This window comes from Chelonia mydas, chromosome 2, assembly GCF_015237465.2.
Source record: "Chelonia mydas isolate rCheMyd1 chromosome 2, rCheMyd1.pri.v2, whole genome shotgun sequence".
Taxonomy (NCBI): Eukaryota; Metazoa; Chordata; order Testudines; family Cheloniidae; genus Chelonia; species Chelonia mydas.
The window spans coordinates 258,677,916-258,699,043 of record NC_057850.1 but is presented as its reverse complement, the minus strand read 5'-3'; the positions used below and the strand labels follow the sequence as shown (position 1 = coordinate 258,699,043).

General features: G+C 44.2%; 1 protein-coding gene across 4 annotated transcripts in view; it reads left to right on the top strand.

Annotated features, from left to right (window-relative positions):
- Positions 1–21,128, top strand: part of SMARCC1 (SWI/SNF related, matrix associated, actin dependent regulator of chromatin subfamily c member 1) — a 191,879-nt gene that overhangs the window by 77,454 nt on the left and 93,297 nt on the right. For all 4 annotated transcript variants that reach the window (XR_006289179.1, XM_037891337.2, XM_037891340.2 and 1 more), the window contains 4 exons: positions 6,918–7,031; positions 7,414–7,567; positions 7,969–8,082; positions 10,664–10,723. Coding sequence is in view for 3 of the 4 variants with exons in the window: in XM_037891337.2 (XP_037747265.1) it covers positions 6,918–7,031; positions 7,414–7,567; positions 7,969–8,082; positions 10,664–10,723 (442 nt within the window). In the remaining variant the exon portion in view is untranslated. The remainder of the gene's footprint in view (positions 1–6,917; positions 7,032–7,413; positions 7,568–7,968; positions 8,083–10,663; positions 10,724–21,128) is intronic.

The following is a 21,128-nucleotide window of genomic DNA, read 5'->3' as shown; positions in this document are numbered from 1 at the left end:
GGGCATCATGGTGCTAATGGGGCAGGTTCAAGCGGTGGAACACAGATTCTGGGCCTGGGAAACAAGCACAGACTGGTGGGCTCGCATAGTGTTTCAGGTCTGGGACAATTCCCAGTGGCTGCAAAACTTTCGCATGCGTAAGGGCACTTTCATGGAACTTTGTGACTTGCTTTCCCCTGCCCTGAAGCGCAAGAATACCAAGATGAGAGCAGCCCTCACAGTTGAGAAGCGAGTGGCAATAGCCCAGTGGAAGCTTGCAACGCCAGACAGCTACCGGTCAGTCGGGAATCAATTTGGAGTGGGCAAATCTACTGTGGGGGCGCCTGTGATGCAAGTAGCCAACACAATCAAAGATCTGCTGATATCAAGGGTAGTGACCCTGAGAAATGTGCGGGTCGTAGTGGATGGCTTTGCTGCAATGGGATCCCCTAACTGTGGTGGGGCCATAGAACCTATATCCCTATCTTGGCACCGGAGCACCAAGCCGGCGAGTACATAAACCGCAAGGGGTACTTTTCAATAGTGCTGCAAACACTGGTGGATCACAAGGGACGTTTCACCAACATCAACGTGGGATGGCCGGGAAAGATACATGACGCTCGCATCTTCAGGAACTCTGGTTTGTTTCAAAAGCTGCAGGAAGGGACTTTATTCCCAGACCAGAAAATAACCGTTGGGGATGTTGAAATGCCTATAGTTATCCTTGGGGACCCAGCCTACCCGTTAATGCCATGGCTCATGAAGCCATACACAGGCAGCCTGGACAGTAGTCAGGAGCTGTTCAACTACAGGCTGAGCAAGTGCAGAATGGTGGTAGAATGTGCATTTGGACATTTAAAAGCGCGCTGGCGCAGTTTACTGACTCGGTTAGACCTCAGTGAAACCAATCTTCCCACTGTTATTACTGCTTGCTGTGCGCTCCACAATATCTGTGAGAGTAAGGGGGAGACATTTATGGCGGGGTGGGAGGTTGAGGCAAATCGCCTGGCTGCTAGTTACATGCAGCCAGACACCAGGGCGGTTAGAAGAGCACAGGAGGGCGCGGTGCGCATCAGAGACGCTTTGAAAACCAGTTTCATGACTGGCCAGGCTACGGTGTGAAAGTTCTGTTTGTCTCTCCTTGATAAAACCCCCCACCCCTTGGTTCACTCTACTTCCCTGTTAGCTAACCACCCTCCCCTCCTCCCTTCGATCACCGCTTGCAGAGGCAATAAAGTCATTGTTGCTTCACATTCATGCATTCTTTATTCATTCATCACACAAATAGGGGGATAACTGCCAAGGTAGCCTGGGAGAAGTGGTGGAGGAGGGAAGCACCGGGAGAGATGGTGGAGGAGGGAAGGACAAGGCCACACAGCACTTTAAAAGTTTAAAACTTATTGAATGCCAGCCTTCTGTTGCTTGGGCAATCCTCTGGGATGGAGTGGCTGGAGGCCCCCCCACCGCGTTCTTGGGCGGGGTGAGGAGGCTAGGGAACTTGGGGAGGAGGGCGGTTGGTTGCACAGGGGCTGTAGCAGCGGTCTGTGCTCCTGCTGCCTTTCCTGCAGCTCAACCATACGCTGGAGCATATTAGTTTGATCCTCCAGCAGCCTCAGCATTGAATCCTGCCTCCTCTCCTCACGCTGCCTTCAGTTTCAGCCCTCTCTTCAGCCCACCACTTACTCTCTCCAGCCCACCACTTCTCCTCCCAGTCATTTTGTGCTTTCCTGCACTCTGACATTGTCTGTCTCCAAGCATTCGTCTGTGCTCTGTGAGTGTGGGAGGACAGCATGAGGTCAGAGAACATTTCATCGTGAGTGCGTTTTTTTCACCTTCTGCTCTTCACTAGCCTCTGGGAAGGAGAAGATCCTGTGATCCGTGAAACACATGCAGCTGGTGCAGAAAAAAAAAGGGACAGTGGTATTTTAAAAGGCACATTTTATAGACCAATGGATACACTCTTTCACGGTAAAGCTTGCTGTTAACATTACATACATAGCATATGTGCTTTCATTCCAAGGTCGCATTTTGCCTCCCCACACCGCGTGGCTAGCCCCTCCCCCCTCCCCGTGGCTAACAGTGGGAAACATTTCTGTTCAGCCACAGGCAAACAGCCCAGCAGGAAGGGCACCTCTGAATGTCCCCTGAAGAAAAGCACCCTATTTCAACCAGCTGACCATGAATGATATCACTTTCCTGAGGATAACAGAGAGAGATAAAGAACAGATGTTGTTTGAACCCCAGCAAACATACACTACAATGCTTTGTTCTACAACGATTCCCGAGTACGTGCTACTGGCCTGGAGAGGTAAAGTGTCCTACCATGGTGGACGGAATAAGGCTGCCCTCCCCAGAAACCTTTTGCAAAGGCTTTGGGAGAACATCCAGGAGAGCTGCGAATGCCAGGGCATATTAATCATTAAACACGCTTGCTTTTAAACCATGTATACTATTTAAAAAGGTACACTCACCAGAGGTCCCTTCTCCGCCTGGCGGGTCCAGGAGGCAGCCTTGGGTGGGTTCGGGGGGTACTGGCTCCAGGTCCAGAGTGAGAAACAGTTCCTGGCTGTCGGGAAAACCGGTTTCTCAGCTTGGTTGCTGTGAGCTATCTACAACCTCATCATCATCATCATCTTCCTTGTCCCCAAAACCTGCTTCTGTGTTGCCTCCATATCCATTGAAGGAGTCAAACAACACGGTTGGGGTAGTGGTGGCTGAACCCCCTAAAATGGCATGCAGCTCATCACAGAAGCTCATCTGACCTGGAACGGCCGTTTGCCTCTCTGGTTTTCTGGTAGGCTTGCCTCAGCTCCTTAAGTTTCATGCAGCACTGCTTCGGGTCCCTGTTGTGGCCTCTGTCCTTCGTGCCCTGGGAGATTTTGACAAATGTTTTGGCATTTCAAAAACTGGAACGGAGTTTTGATAGCACGGATTCCTCTCCCCATACAGCGATCAGATCCCATACCTCCCGTTTGGTCCATGCTGGAGCTCTTTTGCGATTCTGGGACTCCATCATGGTCACCTGTGCTGATGAGCTCTGCATGGTCACCTGCAGCTTGCCACGCTGGCCAAACAGGAAACTGAAATTCAAAAGTTCGCAGGCCTTTTCCTGTCTACCTGGCCAGTGCATCTGAGTTGAGAGTGCTGTCCAGAGTGGTCACAATGGAGCACTCTGGGATAGCTCCCGGAGGCCAATACCATCTAATTGCATCCTCAGTACCCCAAATTCGACCTGGCGAGGCCGATTTCAGCGCTAATCCCCTTGTCGGGGGTAGAGTAAGGAAATCGATTGTAAGAGCCCTTTAAGTTGGAAAAAAAGGGCTTTGTCGTGTGGATGGGTGCAGGGTTAAATCTATTTAATGCTGCTAAATTTGACCTCAACTCCTAATGTAGACCAGGGCTGAGACCATTTGGAAGTGGGCTTTACCATTCAGCAACCGCTATCTTTCACTGTTTGGCATGTTTGGTTTACAAGGCTAAAAGCAGGTTGAGCTGAGGAGAAAGGCTCCACAGTATGACAGTCCTCTCCAGGAGCGGTGGAAGATTGAGTCTGAAGGCATAGACCTAGTCTGGCATCAGGTGTGGAGACCTTGTAAAACTAGTGAAATGGAAGAAAGGTGATGCTTCAGGCGTGGATGGCTTTGTGTATTGTTGTCTGTAGGCAGCTGGATTCCAACAGGAGGAATGAAAAGCTTAGAGACCAGCTGTGTGTAGAAAGAATGTTTTGGGTACTAGGTTGAGGCCATGTTGTCAGGTAGTGAAAAAGACAATAGCCACCCAGTGCTCTTGTGTTAGTATTTTATTCCCTTGCACTCCACTGGTGAGAGCTTAGGAAGGACATCTGCTCAGAAACTAACTTTCAGTATGACAGTTGTATTCAAAGGTGCCCATTACCCTTTTCTTTGGGTGAACAACCTCAGCAGCAGCAGCAAAAGCCAAAGGATCCCAAGCTCTCTTTCAGTTAGCACCAAAACCCAATGTTTGTGAAAGACACTAGGACAATATCTAGTCTTCACCTATTGGTAGCATTGATCAGTGGGGCTACAAGGCGGGGTGGGGGGAGCCTTCGGATTGTATCAGGCTTAAAGTCTGGCCGCTGCTGATCATGCTGACCAAACAAAAGACTGTAGAAAGTTCAACTTTTTTCTTCGGATGCCAATTCCTTGGGCAATTCTGTCATAGAGGACTATATCTAAATAGCTATCTGATTACGCCTCTTACTGTATGGACTGACAGGACTCCAGCTAGGAGGTGGTGTCACTGTTTACACTATCCAGACTAGCTTGGCTTCAGTATGAACCTCAGGGGATGTTACCATTTTAGGCTTAAACAAAGCAGCCACATGATCCTCTCTGCATACATTTTAAATAGTATTCTTGTATCTGGCCTCTGGGGAGTAAATCCCTCTTGGGTTAGTTGCCTACAAAACCAGTTTCCAAAATGGATGGGCCCAAACTCTCCCAGTCCTTTAAAGTTTTTTTTCATTATGTCCTTAGTTAAGTTGGCCAAATTTGGAAAGTGACTTTTTTGAGGGCTGCATCACTGAGGCATCTGTCAGTTTATATTTCTTGTCATTCAAAGGCATCTTATTCCTCCTTCTATTTAAACAACTTGTATTCTTGTTGCTTATTAGGCGCTGACCTCTTTTCTTTGTACACTAAGTTTGGGAGGTCCCATACTTATTTACGGTACACACACGCTTAGAGTGCACACATACCCTTATGAATATTTTTAATGAAGAGATATTGTAGGGAGAGTGGTCACTTTGGATAAGCTATTACCAGCAGGAGAGTGAGTTTGTGTGTGTGTGTTTTTTGGGGGAAAAAAAGGGGGGGGGGTGAGAAAACCTGTATTTGTGCTGGAAATGTCCCACCTTGATTTTCATGCACGTTGTAAGGAGAGTGGTCACTTTGGATAGGCTATTACCAGCAGGAGAGTGAGTTTGTGTGTGTGGTTTTTGGAGGGGGGTGAGGGGGTGAGAGAACCTGGATTTGTGCAGGAAATGGCCCACCTTGATTATCATACACATTGTGAAGAGAGTGGTCACTTTGGATGGGCTATTACCAGCAGGAGAGTGAGTTTGTGGGGGGGGGCGGAGGGTGAGAAAACCTGGATTTGTGCTGGAAATGGCCCAACTTGATGATCACTTTAGATAAGCTATTACCAGCAGGAGAGTGGGGTGGGAGGAGGTATTGTTTCATGGTCTGTGTGTATATAATGTCTTCTGCAGTTTCCACAGTATGCATCCGATGAAGTGAGCTGTAGCTCACGAAAGCTCATGCTCAAATAAATTGGTTAGTCTCTCTAAGGTGCCACAAGTACTCCTTTTCTTTTTGCGAATACAGACTAACACGGCTGTTACTCTGAAACCAATGAAGAGATAGTTACCTATAATCTTTATTCCCTCACTGGAGATTCACTCGCCCACTAGTTTGGCAGTCTGTTTTTGAGGTTATATCCTAGGTTTTTGTTGCATCCTTTGGATATGCGCTGGTATTCGTTTTATGATTTACTTCTATAATTTCTAACTGTCTTTTATTGGGAGGTCTTGCTTCTCATGCAGTTCAGGAACTGACTGAAAGGGGCTGTGAATAGAGAGACGTGGTGACACTTGCTGACTTGTAGGTGGACAGGCACTGCCACAGCATCAGAATTCTAGGGAATACTCTAGGGAATTCTTCCCTACCCTGTGTTAGAAAGCATGAAAATCCTGCACAGTGGTGGCTTCAAGGAAGGAGAATTATAGGTGAAGACTCATATGCAAACTTAGCTGTTCAACAGTTAGTTCTTAGTGGGGAAGATGATTTGGGGCACCAATGCGTGAGGTCCATCGTCAGTATTTGTCTTCTCCACATTTTCATTCTTGTTCTCTCATTCTTCTCTGTTCTCATGCACCTTTTCTTTTTCTCATTTTTTAGTGCATATTCCCCATGTCTTTGTCTTGCTCTTTTCACTTCCATTACTGTTGCACATGGAAACTGTGCTGCAGAGGGAAACAGGGTAGCATCCTAGTAACTGTTGCTCTGCTGCTCTTCCAAGTGTAACATTCTTTCAGATTTGATGCAGAGGGGAAAATGATTAGGATTAATCAGTTGGTTTTTGCATCCAAGAGTTACGCTACTCAGTTTCCCTCTGCAGCCAACTGCCTATAAAGTGCCACCAAACTGGAATGCTGTTTCAGCTGTTGGTGCCTAGTTATGTAGTACCCAAGCTACAGCCAGTCTGGTAGATTGATAGGGAAGGTCATTGAGAGGACAATGTATGGGGTACCTGTGTGAATTCTTTAGACATCTTAGGTGTTTGGGTCAATGGCCCAAAAGCACATCTGGAACCAAAACAAAAATTTCAATGAATTGTTAATGATTCTGGCCACCTTTAAATGCCAGGGTTGAGCCCCTCGTTTGGAATGAGATTTTTCACTTTCACCTTTTTTTTTGGCCTGCTTATATTTCACAATGAGAGGACTATTTTGGCAATCTGAGAGATGCTTTAAATTTGCAGATTATTTATTAAACACATAAAGAATAGTTGATACTTTGACAACACACACAGAAAGATATGGTCCATGATTAAAATCTAAATAGACACAAATATAAAATGCTGAGGAGGTGGGTCAGATGATGGCGCGTAAACCAATTTGATAAAGAAATACACACTAACTTTTTGTACTCTATATTGATTGCTTAGTTGCAAAGTTCACCAGGAGTAACAAAAAAACCCTGCAGGTCTTCAGCTTCACTGTCACCCTGCAGTTATAAGTGTGCGTTTTCGGACTTCATGGTCATTGAACTGAATATCAGGCGCCCCTGTCATGCTGTATATATTGAAGGATGGGGGCCAACATGAAGATATTTTAGTAATGGTCAGAATTTGAAATGACACATACTACGAACCTGTGTAGATTTTCAAATGTGTGTTGAACTGCCTTCTCTTTCCAGATACCTGGCTTACCGGAACTTCATGATTGATACGTATCGCTTAAACCCTCAGGAGTACTTGACCAGCACTGCCTGCAGAAGGAACCTGACTGGAGATGTATGTGCTGTAATGAGGTAAAATCTTAAATCTTGCAGCCACTACCCTTAGCTGTAACAATATATTTTATCCCAGCAAAGCTGCTTTATTACAAATTATAAGTTATACCTCCTGCATAGTGAGGTAGAAGACTTGAGGCCTAGGCACATCAATTGTTTCTATTAGCAGATCATCTTTTTTCCTTTTGTGGTGAACACCACATTTTATAATACCCTTATTTACAGTGAATATAACAGTGAAAGGTAAATAGGACAGCACTCAACCTGCCTTTGTTTGATTAGCAGCAAACTCATCACAGTTCCACACTTGAACTTCCTCCCTGGTATCTTCTTTCTGCAGCAGCAGCAGTGCTTGAGGGTTTGTTTCCTCAGACTTTAATCATGTAATGTTGTTCCATAGAGTGCATGCCTTTCTGGAGCAGTGGGGTCTAGTTAACTACCAAGTGGATCCAGAAAGCCGTCCCATGGCAATGGGCCCTCCTCCTACTCCTCACTTCAATGTGCTTGCTGATACCCCCTCTGGACTTATGCCTCTTCATCTCCGAGCTCCTCAGGTAAATCCTACAGGCGCCACCACCGTGTACATGCGCACACACTTATTCAGATAGAAATAGTAGTACGTGTATTTTGGGAGTGGCTTAACATACTCCTAGCCAGTCTGTATTTGTAGCTATGGTCAATGCTGTGTGTACCTGAACGGAGTATGTAGCTCATGCATTTTCTGGTGGGGGGGATGCATCCTTCTCTCCACATGCCCTTCAGTCTCAGTAACGTTCTGTTAGTAGTAGATTTTCCATCATTCTGTAGAGTAATGTTGCACCTACAGTTCCAGCACTCTAAACCCAAATTTGCTAGTTTTGTGTGTAAATAAGGGTGATTTGGGGAGAATGCTAGTTCAGTGCACACCTGTGTAGATTCATTTTGATGATCATGTGTTTGGTTTTTTTGTTCTTAGGTCCCTGCTGCCCAGCAGATGTTGAGCTTCCCTGAGAAAAACAAAGAAAAGCCTACTGACCTGCAGAACTTTGGACTTCGCACAGACATTTACTCAAAGAAGACCTTGGCAAAGGTAAAGTTGTTGAGTTTTTCTTTCCCTTTGGCTTCTATTGAGCTTCCTTCCACAAACCTTAGTCATTACATAATCACTAGGTGGGATGTTGCTGCTCCTCCATCCTTGTCCCATGTGTCTTCCACCTGGACACCCAACTGGGGTGCTCCCAGCAGCACTGGAGAGATCGGTTATCACAGGGAAGGGCTTATTTCACTGACCATGATACATTTTTCACAACCGTGAAAGTGGTAGGGCCCTTCTAATCATAGGTATCGCACACAGCTTGCTGAATGTTTCCAAATAGATTTCATAGGCGCTTGGGAGGTAAATCCCGCTAGTCAGGTTTTTTTTTAATTGTTCTGTTTTCCCAGTTCAAATGGGACAGTGTTCCTCAGCCTTACAGAACTGGAAGGTCACTTCATCAGCAAAGGGTGGCTCTCTGAGCCAAGTCATGAAGTGATGTTCTGACACACCATCATTGTAGCATGTCCCAAACGGATTTAATGCTGTGACACACCATTGCAATACAGTGTCAAGACAAAATGCCGTGCTTCTGTGGCCGCCTGCTCCCCCGCCCTTCTGGTTGCTTAGAGAGAAAGTAGTACTCAGGTATCCTAGAAACCCTGGTCCATTTATTCAGTGCTGCCTCATGTCGGGAACTATACAGGGTTCTCCTCAGATCATCATTTCACTCGCTCTGCTTGAGACCAGACTAACTGCTTGGACGTGGATTCCATAAGAGCAATATGTGTTATCCCAAAGAGCACACAGACTGAGGATTACTACTGACAGTGTCACACTGTTCTAAAGACTGACATTTGGAGGGTACCTACTAGAAATTGGTATTCAACCCATACATAGTCAACCCATACCAGATTTCATTGTGTGATTTATTCGCTTATTTTTGATTGATACATTCATTCAGTGAGAGTGCCAGTACTTTTCCCTAGGTGCTCCTCGATACTTCTTAAACACAATTATAAAAATGGACTTAGGCTTTTTTTCCCCCAAAAAAGTGATTTCCTTTTGTGTACACGCAGTTTACTCCTGGGGGAATTCTGTGCCACTGCGCATGTGCAGAATTTATGTCCCCTGCAGATTTCTTTGCTTCCCCGCAGAAAAATGACTTTCTGATGGGGAAGCAAATGGAAGGCACAAGAGTGGTCATGCGACCCTCCCCAGCAGTATGTTTCAGGGGCCCAGGGCAGCCAGTAGAGAGGTAAATCCCTGTGGGGCAAGGGGCGGGACTGGGGAAGACCCGGCTGGTGGCTCCTATCCTGCACCGGGCTCAGCTTCTAGTCCTGACTTTACAGGACGGGACTTCCTCTTCCCTTGCACGGCATCTGGGACTGTGTCAGACCCACCCCAGATTTCTCCCCCAGCTGAAGGAAGCTCTCCCCCCTGACCCCCCTTCCTACACCCATCGCTCCTCAGTCCAAACCTGGATCCCCCCATACTAAGCCCCTCCACACTTGGATCCTGCCTGGGCTAAGCCTGCCTGCCCACACCTGTGGCACCGGCCACAGAGGGGCAGGGCCTTGGGTGTTTTTCGGGCAGGGCCCTTTCCTTGCGCTGTCAAGGTTGGGTGCAGCCTCACGGCAGAGTCTGTGTCCCGTGGGGAGCTGCACAGTGATCTCCCACCTCTGCAGCCAGTGGCCTGTACTTCCCAGTGCCATGCTAGAGCCTCCACATTTATTTGACAAATAAAATTTGCAGAATTTTAAAATATTGTGCACGGAATTTTTATTTTTTTGGGCACAGAATGCCCTCAGGAGTAACAGTTGTTTTTCAAGCATTCACACCAGCCTGTGTAAGAATTTTGAGTGTCTGATGGCTGACACTTTTAATTTGTGCTGCATGGGTTAATGATCTGTACTCTGTGCAGATATTTGGGGAAATGATAAGTTATTGGCACGAATTCAGTGTCTTACACAGAACAACATAACCCCATTAACCTTCCCTCCTTATGAGGGAAGCTTTGACGTCTGTGATGGGGTGTTTCTATCAGCTGAAACTGTTAGTAGGATCCTCTCCAAGAGTTCTGTAGTTTGAAGGAAACTTTTAAGTAATTCCCAGATCAGTTTGGTGTAGATACAGTAAACTCAGGAGTGATGCTGTGCTAAATACTCATACTGAGGGCAGCAGTTACAGGGAGGGAATGTATATTTTTCAAAGAGCTTGCATTTCCTTATCTCTTATCCTTGGAGATTCTTTTTTCACTCCAGGTATTTTTATCTCTTTTTGAGGATCGTTTTCCTAGTAACAGTCTTCAACTTCAGTCTCTCAAACTGCACATTACTGTATCCACCATATACCTCATACAATCCAACCTATCTACCATGCAAGTGTTGCCTTAGTTAAACATACTTTCCTATCCTCTGTGTCTCTTGAAATTCTGAGTGTAATTCTTGCAGACTGGACAACTGCCTAAGGTAGGCAGCCATATGATCAACTACAGCAGAATTGCTGGGAAGAGTGACTAATAGGCTGTGGTAGTAGATTAAACCACTACAGCTGCTGCTTTTACAAGAAGTTCTTTTGCTCAAAGTAGTGCTCCTGCAAAGAGAAGTAATCTATCTTGCCTTTTCTTCCTTTATAGAGTAAGGGAGCCAGTGCTGGAAGAGAATGGACAGAGCAAGAGACACTGCTGCTACTAGAGGTAAGAGCTGATGAAGGAGAATGTTGGATACTGTAGGTAATCCAGAGAAAGGAGGCTTTTGTATGTAATATCTAAGGTTAAGAGAGGATTTTGTCATGGGTATTTTTAGTAAAAGGCATGGACAGGTCGCAGGCAATAAACAAAAATTCACGGAAGCCTGCAACCTGTCCCTGATTTTTACGAAAAATACCTGGTAGGGACTAACAGTCTGCGCCCTGCCATCGAGAGCTGACCACCGGCCGCCAGGGCTGAAGTCAACAAAGTCACGGAGGTCCGTTAAAGTCACGGAATGCATGAACTCTGTACAAAATTTATATCCTTAGTAATACGAGATGTAATTTGGTGGTTCTTCCAGTGATTGTCCATGTGTGTGCACCACTTGAGGTGCACATCTGGTCTCGATCTCCGATTTTTACTAGCAATGTCTGTTTAGACCACACCTGCACTGTTGTCGGATCTATTGATCGTGTATTAATTACATTGATTACTTAAAAATTCCCAGTTGACACTCTGAGATTTGGTAGGTTCTTGTCCCAAGATCAGGTCCAGTGGTATTAAAATTACTGGTCAGTTGAGAACCCTGATGTGCACGGTTGCAATACTCTCTGTATTCCCTCTCTGTAGGGAAAACGCTCTGTATCTAAGACAGTTAGAAAAGTTACAAACACCTCAACCCCGCAAGGTAGATAAAGGTAATACAGAATGTGCATCTGAGCATCCACATACTCTCACCAGCCCTTGCAAAAGAACCTGAAATATTAGTCATCATCTTCCTCATCACTATCACCAGTGGTCGGAATCCTGGCACCTCCCAAGAGTTACGTCTCCCGGTGCACACAGGCTGGGATACAACTTTTATAATGTGTTATGCTGACACATTGTGCCTACTCCCCTTTTCCTTATTTGCATTTCCTCACCCTACTAATGTCGGGTTACCTTCTCCCATAGGTTACTAGGCCTTTTACCTCAAGCTTATTGGCATATGTCAATTAGTTACCATGGCACTCTTGTGATCAGACATCTGCGATAATCTTAACTTAAAATATCCAAGCTGGTATAAACTAGCATGTTGTGATTACCTGTCAGCAGTTTAGTCATTACAGCATTCTGTCTTATGATACCTTATGATCTAGGGTTCTTCCTGGTTAGCTGCTTATGCTAAGGTTTTTGGGCCTTATGGATTGTTTAACAATGTTATTGTCTTATGTGCCTTGTAGGCTCATTACATTATTGGTTTAGCTTATACTCATGCCTTATCTAGCAAATACCTGTATACAAAACCGCCCTGACTCCCTCATGTCCCATACTAAGTGTATAAACAGCAGAGCCATACCAACCGCCACCCCAGTTCCTCTTTGCTTCCCTAGGCTTGAGATGGAGTGCTAGAGTATCTGCATCCCTCAAATCTTTTGTAAGAATTTTGTGAGTAGTTTTTAATAGTTACTAGTGCTAGTGTTTTTTGCTGTCTGGCAATTTGTTGTATTAGTCATAGTTATCTGGGTTTTTTTGAGAATTTGGTTCTTTGCACCTCCCCTGTTTTCTCCCCTTTAATTTATCAAAAACTTTCTTATTTAGGGATGATGTCTCATACAGAATTTCCTGGTTTGAAGTACCCCACCTCTTGTGAGAGAGCCTTTCCTTAGAATGACTGACACTCTGGGTCTGTTTGGTCTGGAGGAATCACATACACCAGCAAAGTGTGGAATGTACAAGTCGTTTTCTAGGATAGTGGACAAAAAGGTCCAGGGAAGGCATGTTTAAAAGTGGATCTCTTTGGACTTATTCCATGAGGTTCCATCATATTAGGCCCATTCTACCAGAACTCTGGAGGCTTGAACTCTACCTTTTTTAAAAAAAAGAAAAGAAAGTAAGTCCCCATTATTGACACTTGACAAGCTGCCACCTGGGGTTCCATACATAGCTTGCTAAACACTGTGCTGTGACAGAGGCATCCAGAGTGGATGCTTCTTTCAGTAGAACAATCCGTCACTCTCTATTTGGGTAAGACTCTAAGCTCCCATCTCCTTATTCAGGTCACTGTTTAGGACTCATTTCAAATAGAGTCAGCATAGGAACAGTCATTTGAAGTATCTTACCTGTACAGTAACTAGTGTTCTTTGAAATGTCTAGTCCATATGTGTATTCGACAACCTGCCCTCCTTTCTCTCTGCTTAGGAGTCCTATTACATGCCAGGGCTCTGCGATAGAGGGAGAATTGGAGTGGTATTTAGTCCAGCTTCACTCTTTGTACTCTTGGCATGAAGGTGTTTGGGGTGCATGCATGGACCAGACATTGCTAGCAAAAATGTCTGATCCTGGCACATGAGCACATGCGCACCTTGAGTTGAATACACAACTGGATAATACATCTTGAAGAATTCCAGTTACTGTATAGGTAAGTAATTTCTCTTTGTTGATAAGAACATAAGAATGGCCATATTGAGTCAGACCTAAAGGTCCATCTAGCCCAGTATCCTGTTTTCCGACAGTAGCCAATGCTAGGTACCCTAGAGGGAATGAACAGAATAAGTAATCATCAAGTGATCCATCCCTGTTGCCCATTCCCAGCTTCTGGCAAACAGAGGCTAGGGACATCATCCCTGCACATCCTGGACCTGTCCTCCATGAATTTATCTGTTTTTTTTTCTTTTTTTTTAATCCTGTTATAGTCTTCGCCATCACAACATCCTCTGGCAAAGTGTTCCACAGTTTGACTGTGCATTCTGTGAAGAAATACTTCCTTTTATTTGTTTTAAACCTGCTGACTATTAATTTTATTGGGTGACCCCTAGTTCTTGTGTTATATGAGAGAGTAAATAACACTCATTTACTTTCTCCACATGGTCATGATTTTACAGACCTCCATCATATCCCCCTTTAGTTGACTCTTTTCCAAGGTGAAAAGTCCCTGTCTTATTAATTTCTCCTCCTATGGAAGCTGTTCTATACCCCTAATCATTTTTTTGCCCTTCTCTGTCCTTTGTCCAGTTGTAATATGGTCTTTTTTGAGATGGGGCAACCAGAACTGCACGCAGTATTCAAAGCGTGGGCGTACCATAGATTTATATAGAGGCAATATATTTTCTGTCTTCTTATCTGTCCTTTTCTTAATGATTCCCAACATGCTGTTTGCTTTTTTGACTGCCGCTGCACATTGAGTGGATGTTTTCAGAGAACTATCCACAATGACTCCAAGATCTTTCTTGAGTGGTAACAGCTAATTTAGACCCCCTCATTGTATATGTATAGTTGGGATTATGTTTTCCAGGGTGCATTACTTTGTATTTATCAACATTGAATTTCATCTGCCATTTTGTTGCCCACTCACCCATTTTTGTGAGATCCCTTTGTATCTCTTAGCAATCTGCTTTGGACTTAATTATCTTGAGTAGTCTTGTATCATCTGCAAATTTTGCCACCTCACTAATTACCCCTTTTTCCAGATCATTTATGAATATGTTAAATAGGACTGGTCCCACTACAGATCCGATGGGGGGCACCACTGTTTACCTCTCTCCATTCTGAAAACTGACCATTCATTCCTACCGTTTGTTTCCTATCTTTTAAACAGTTAATAGTTACCAATCAATGAGAGGACCTTCCCTCTTATCCCATGACAGCTTACTTTGCATAAGAGCCTTTGGTGAGGGATCTTAGAATCATAGAAGATTAGGGTTGGAAGAGACCTCAGGAGGTCATCTAGTCCAACCACCTGCTCAAAGCAGGACCAACCCCAACTAAAACATCCCAGCCAATGCTATGTTAAGCCGGGCCTTAAAAACCTCTAAGGGTGGAGATTCCACCACCTCCCTAGGTAACCCATTCCAGTGCTTCACCACCCTCCTCGTGAAATAGTTTTTTCTAATACCCAACCTATGCCTCCCCCACTGGCACTTGAGACCATTGCTCCTTGTTCTGTCATCTGCTACCACCGAGAACAGCCTAGCTCCATCTTGTCAAAGGCATTCTGAAAATCACTTTCTGAAAGTACACTGTATTCACTGGATCCCACTTGTCCACATGCTTGTTAACTGCCTCAAATAATTGAGTTTAAAATTGGGTGTAGCTTTTTAAAAAGAGTCACTTATGTGAAATGGCATAAGACAGTTGAGAGATCCCATGCAATTTAGAACTATGGATGGTGGTGCTGCCGTTTCTGAATTCATAAGAATATCTTTATATAAAATTTGCTTTAACTTCCAGTAATATGTGATTCCTGTATCTGCAGCCCCAGAATTCTATTATGTGCCTGAGTGTATCTTCTTACAATGCAGTGAGGCCTTGAGGCAAACAGATAGTTGAAAACGTGGTTTTACACTATGAAAGAAATGCCCTTGGAGTGTTGTGTATATATTTGCAAGTAAGGTGAATGCTGTGAAGTTCTGATAATGTTCACAGCTCCCCAGCTGTGCCACAAGGTGTTAGAGGAAACTGCTAACATTGCTTTTTGAAGTGTATCTGTTCCTGGAATACGGATGATTCTGTTACATATTGACTAACTTTTCACCTTCATCACTATTAATAGGGGAAGCAAGTTAAGAGGAAGCCACCTAGTCATGTAATTGTATAAGAAAACCATAGTGCAGTTAACGTGTATTGAGACTCTAGACCAGCATTCCTCAAATGCGGTCACTGTGGCTACATGCGGCCACCAGGGGCTTTTCTTGTGGCCACAGCCTCCTGGACGTGGCCCCTCCCCCTCCCTGTTGCTCCTGGATGCGCCGTCTTGGTGTTGGTTGCTGGGGCCACCAGCCCAGGGGTTGGGCTCTGGAGACACCTGGAGGATCAGGCAGCTGGTGAGTTCCCCACCTTCCCAGGGGCAGTAGGGCTCAAGCTTTGGGCTTCAATCCTGGGGTGGCAGGGCAGCAGGCTCTGGCTGTGGGGCTTTGGGTTCCAGCCCCAGGCTCCGGCTGCGCATGGCTCCAGGCTCCAACCCCAGGCCCTGGCCATGGGGCCTCAGGCTCCAGCCCCCTGCCCTACCCCCATCATCCCTGGCCCCGCCCCCCTCTTCTTCCACCCCCCCGCCCGCCCCCCAATCCAAGGCTTAATTTGTCCCCAGGCTTGCCAGGGCTGAGTAAGTCGGCTGTGAAAAGTGATACTTGTATGTTTGTTAATATCACTTTTCACAGCAGACTTACTAGCTAGCAATAAATACATGACAGTGATTTGGATGTGTACATGTCCATCTTTATTTGTTTTTCCTAAAGTTAATTAAGTATTTTAGGAAAAAGTGTGAGAGCAGCCGCCAGCAAGAGTTGGTGGCTGCACTCTGAGGCCACCAAAAAATTTGTCCTGAGAAGCCCTGCTCTAGACCACAGAATTGTACTTTAATGTGTTCTGTTAGACTTCTGGAAAAAGCTTAAGGAAATGAATGCAGGAAGGCAGGGTTAAGTTGACTCTTTATGAATAAAGTCAAAAATATGTTCTGTTTTGCAAACTCTATCAGGTCTGTGTCCCAAAACTGACTGGAACTGGAGCTGTTGACTCACATATTAACACTTGGATCATCTGTTAAGCTTTCCATTCTGATAGCACTAATGAGCCCCAGTCACGTAGCCACAGTCTCACTGTGCTAGGTGCTATGTAAAAATATAATAAACAAGAGGGTCCCAGGCTTTCTCCTGTGCCTCAGGGCAGGATTTTTCTTATTTACTAGTGGTTTGTCCAGTCTAGGTTTAAGTCTTCAGTAATAGAGCTACCACTGTTTCCCCTAGGAATCTTTTCCACTGCCTACAGAGAAGGTTCTCCTTTCCTTAATACCATTCCATTTTTCCTAGTTGTAGCCTTGTGTACTACAATTATGTAATTTAGGGGCCTTGTTTAAAAAAAAAAACAAAAAACCTACCACTACACTTCTTAAAACTGACTTGCACGAAGAACCAACAGTGCTTGGCAATAGAGGAAGATGGACACGTCAGCTGTACTATTTGTTAATGCAACACAAGAGCAACTAAGTGATTGCCATTTGGGGGGGGGGGGGAATGGAAAGTGAGCAAAACAGGGAAAGTCTTTATAGGGAACAGAGAAAAACAAGAAGTACAATGGTCTTGGCCTAGAGGAGCTGTCAGTTTTGAAACTATTTCTGTGGTATTATCATCCTTGTGTGTGTCTCTAGTGCAGGGGTGGCCAACCTGAGCCTGAGAAGGAACTAGAATTTACCAATGTACATTGCCAAAGAGCCACAGTGATACGTCAGCAGCCCCCCCATCAGCGTACTCCCGTTCCCAGTGCCTCCCACCCACCAGCAGCCCTGCTGATCAGCGCCTCCCCCTCCCTCCCCACACCTCCCGATCAGCTGTTTCGTGGCGTGCAGGAGGCTCTGAGAGGAAGGGGGAGGAGCGAGGGCACGGCAGGCTCAGGAGAGGGGGTGGGAAGGGGTGGAGTGGAGGTAGGGCCTGTGGCAGAGCCAGGGGTTGAGCAGTGAGCAACCCTGGCACATTGTAAAGTTGGTGCCTGTAGCTCCAGCCCCGGAGTCGGTGTCTATACAAGGAGCCGCATATTAACTTCTGAAGAGCCGCATGTGGCTCCGGAGCCACTGGTTGGCCACCCCTGGTCGAGTGTAATGGTGCTCATACCTATTTATTTATTCCCATCTTACGATAGTTAATCAGTACAATAATCCAAGACTACCATTTTCTGAACTTGCCTGTACTAGTACTACTAGCCAAATATAGAAGTTTTATTTTTTCCAGAATTTTACTACTCTGCCATGCAAACAGAGTATTATTGGGTATTTTGTCTGGGTTTATTAGCCATGTCACCACTTGTCAGAAACCCCACTACCAAGTTCTGAGATCATAAGGAAAACCATGGACTCTTAATTTCAACAGCACTTCATACTCTGACTCTTAATTTAATATCCACCACACCTATATGAATAAGCAAAATTTACTAAGACAGGTTTCAGAGTAACAGCCGTGTTAGTCTGTATTCTTAAAAAGAAAAGGAGTACTTGTGGCACCTTAGAGACTAACCAGTTTATTTGAGCATGAGCTTTCGTGAGCTACAGCTCACTTCATCGGATGCATAGCATACGCATCCGATGAAGTGAGCTGTAGCTCACGAAAGCTCATGCTCAAATAAACTGGTTAGTCTCTAAGGTGCCACAAGTACTCCTTTTCTTTTTACTAAGACAGTTTTCATAGAACTGGAAGTGTATTCAGCATCTCATGTTACGTGTAGCTCATGTTGCAGATAAACATGGCCTGTGCCTCAGGCAATTATTTATATAGTACAATATAATAAACTGGGTTTACAGAGCAAGAATAGCTAAGTAGCAGTTGATACTGGGCATATACTGTATAAACATAAGACTCTAATACCTCATCATAAATAATAGAAATATTTCCTTATCAACCTTGACATACAAAATTTATGCTATAGTTAATTTGTTTAATTATAATTCAGCACAGTTATTACTTTGGATTAAACATGCTGGTGGAGTAACTTTCAACCAACATTCTATTGACAATTTGCTTAGTGTTAGTTAATAACTTCACAAGCACGGAATGTTATAGCTCCTCTGGAATGGAAGAGAAATAATAGAATGACTTGTGAGCAAAAACAAAATCTGGATTGCAAATCCAACATTGCAACACCTCACTGCAGTAAATAAAGTTGTTTGCGTGGTTAAAACTGATTGGAAAGGATAGTGACCCAGCCATGATCTGTTGATTTATAGTAAAAAGGTGCAATACTCTTATGGTGTCCAAAAATGGCAAGAAAATATCCCAGTGGAATCATCCAAATAAACATCACCCCCAAATTCAGCAAATGCTTATGAAACAAGGAATGAGTCCTGAGCCCATGCTATTTGTTCAGTCTCTTTGGTTTTTAGCCTATAAATAAAACATTAAAGAGAGGATATCAGTTCAAGCTTAAGTGATCCTGCTACAACAAGCCAACTCCATCCAATTAAATCCTCAGGGTAGCTTTGGGCAAATATGTGCAGTAAAGTTCCAAAGAAGTAGTCTTATCCAAGATAATTATTGCCCTACTATCTATAGACGGAATGACTGGAGGGAGAAAAATCTGCTTCTCTCCTAGCATCCTCATTTGCCATTTTTTCACTTGTATCTCAGTGTAGCACTGTATGCCTTACATTGCTACAGGAGCATTTTCAGCAGTTCATAATAAGGGCAAGTGTTGTGGGAAGTTAAACATTAGTTTAGCAGAAAAATAATAAGAAAAGGAGTACTTGTGGCACCTTAGAGACTAACAAATGTATTTGAGCATAAGCTTTCATGAGCTACAGCTCACTTCATCGGATGCATTCAGTCCAGTGAAGTGAGCTGTCGCTCACGAGAGCTTATGCTCAAATAAATCCGTTAGTCTCTAAGGTGCCACAAGTACTCCTTTTCTTTTTGCAGATACAGACTAACACGGCTGCTACTCTGAAACCTTTTAGAAAAATAATAAGCAATGAAGTAGAAATTACTGAATTGTATTATGCGAAAATACAGCCAGTCTAGCTTTCTAATGTGATAAAGGGGAGGTATGGCCAGCAGTAATTAGATGAAATTAGGGAAAGAAATCTATAGCCTGAATATAAGGCAATTCTGCTTGATGCTGAGATCTTCTAAACTGTGGAAATGTTTTCCAAGGAAAGTAATAGAAGTCCCATTGCTTGAGACATTTAAAATTGGACAGGACAAAGCACAGGAGAACAATACCATAAAGAACAACCCTGCATTGGTGCCTGTAGTATGGACCAGATGACCAAACAGAATCTCTGATTTCCTGGATGTATTTCTCCTTTCCATGGTATCTTTAAAAAGAACCTTAGCTTTCGGTACTGATTGCCTAGTTTATGGTCTTGGACATTTCCATAATTCATGTTGCCCTTCCCCTTCTGGCTTCTTAAGTTATAGTGACAGAGAACATTTGCTCTCCTCTGAAGTATTAAATAGGAATTTTGTTTGTGTGGCATTTGCCCACCTAATCCTGCTTCCTACACTTTGGGTGGAGGGTACAGCAGTGGACTGAGGTCATTCTGGAGGTCTCTTTACTACACTGAACTACACTAGTTTTAAACTGCAAGAGAAACTGATTCAAAAGTTTCAACAATGCAAAACTAAACCGCTTATAAATAATCATACAAAACAAGACCTTAGGCCACCTGGTGTGGGTGTATTTCTTCAAGTTGGTCAATGCACAACGAATCTATAACATTTCAATTTTCAGCTCAGCTATCCATCTGGCTAGTCTCTTTTCACATCTTCCAAAGTGCTCCTCATCTTGTATTTTCCCTTGCTGACTCTCAGCATTCTTGACATCCCAAAGTGTCTTGTGACAGAAGGTGACCATGGCTTTGATGAAAAGAATTACAGCTGAGGCTGTTGCAGCTGCAAAAACACTTCCTTCCAGGCTTATGAGGGCAGGACTCCAGTCTGGAAAGCAATTCATTCTAGACCTCTTGAATTTAAAAACATATATGTATAGTGCTAGTAAAATGTGCTATATTTATAGTCCTGGAGTCTGATGTCCTCTTTACTCACAGGACAAGTTACAGCATATTCAACACTTGTACAAGCTTCCCTCCCCTTAGTCCTAAATTGGAGTAACTGTCTCAGAGGGTGAAAGTGATAGTTCAGTCTCTGGTCCATTTAGTCCTTGACACCTCTGTTAACACTTCCGGTATCTCTTTACTTTTTGCACTTGGGTGGCTTGAAGCTCTCACAAGAGAATATTCTATCTAAACATTTGATGCACCCATCCCCATGCTATCGAAGTACCTTGTGGAAATCGGTAAGTCAAGTAGTCTATTTAAAGCTGATCTACCTTTTGGGTCTCTCCTTTTCCCTACATGTGCGGAAATGTTGTGTAAATCTTGTATCCGGGGGGAATGTAAATCAGAAAATCTTGCATGTTGTCATGAAGGTGAGGAAATTTCTGGTAGTTTGAATGTCTTGTGGAGGGCAGTTTAAAAGCCGCTAGGCTGCTGATTTCTCCTGCTCTAGACTTTCAACTTTGTAATGGGTACATCCAGTCTTTTGAGTAATGCAGCTGTCATGGGAAGTCATGGATGTAGAGAGAGTGGTCACTGCTGAGGTAGTCTGAGCCCAGTTTATGAGGGCTCTAACAAGAACCTTAAATAAGAACTTGTGATAAGTTCTTGAGGAGTGTAATATCCACAGGATCAGGTGAAGGGCTCACATCTACCTGTTTGGAAAACAGGTTACTGCATTTAGAACTAGTTGAAGTTTTTTTTCAAGGCACTAGTTGTTTCCAGGTACAGTATATTTCAGTAGTCCATCGTGGAGGTTACAAAAGGATTGGAATACTGTGCCTAAATTAATGACAGGTTTCAGAGTAGCAACCGTGTTAGTCTGTATTCGCAAAAAGGAAAGGAGTACTTGTGGCACCTTAGAGACTAACCAGTTTATTTATTTAATTGGTTAGTCTC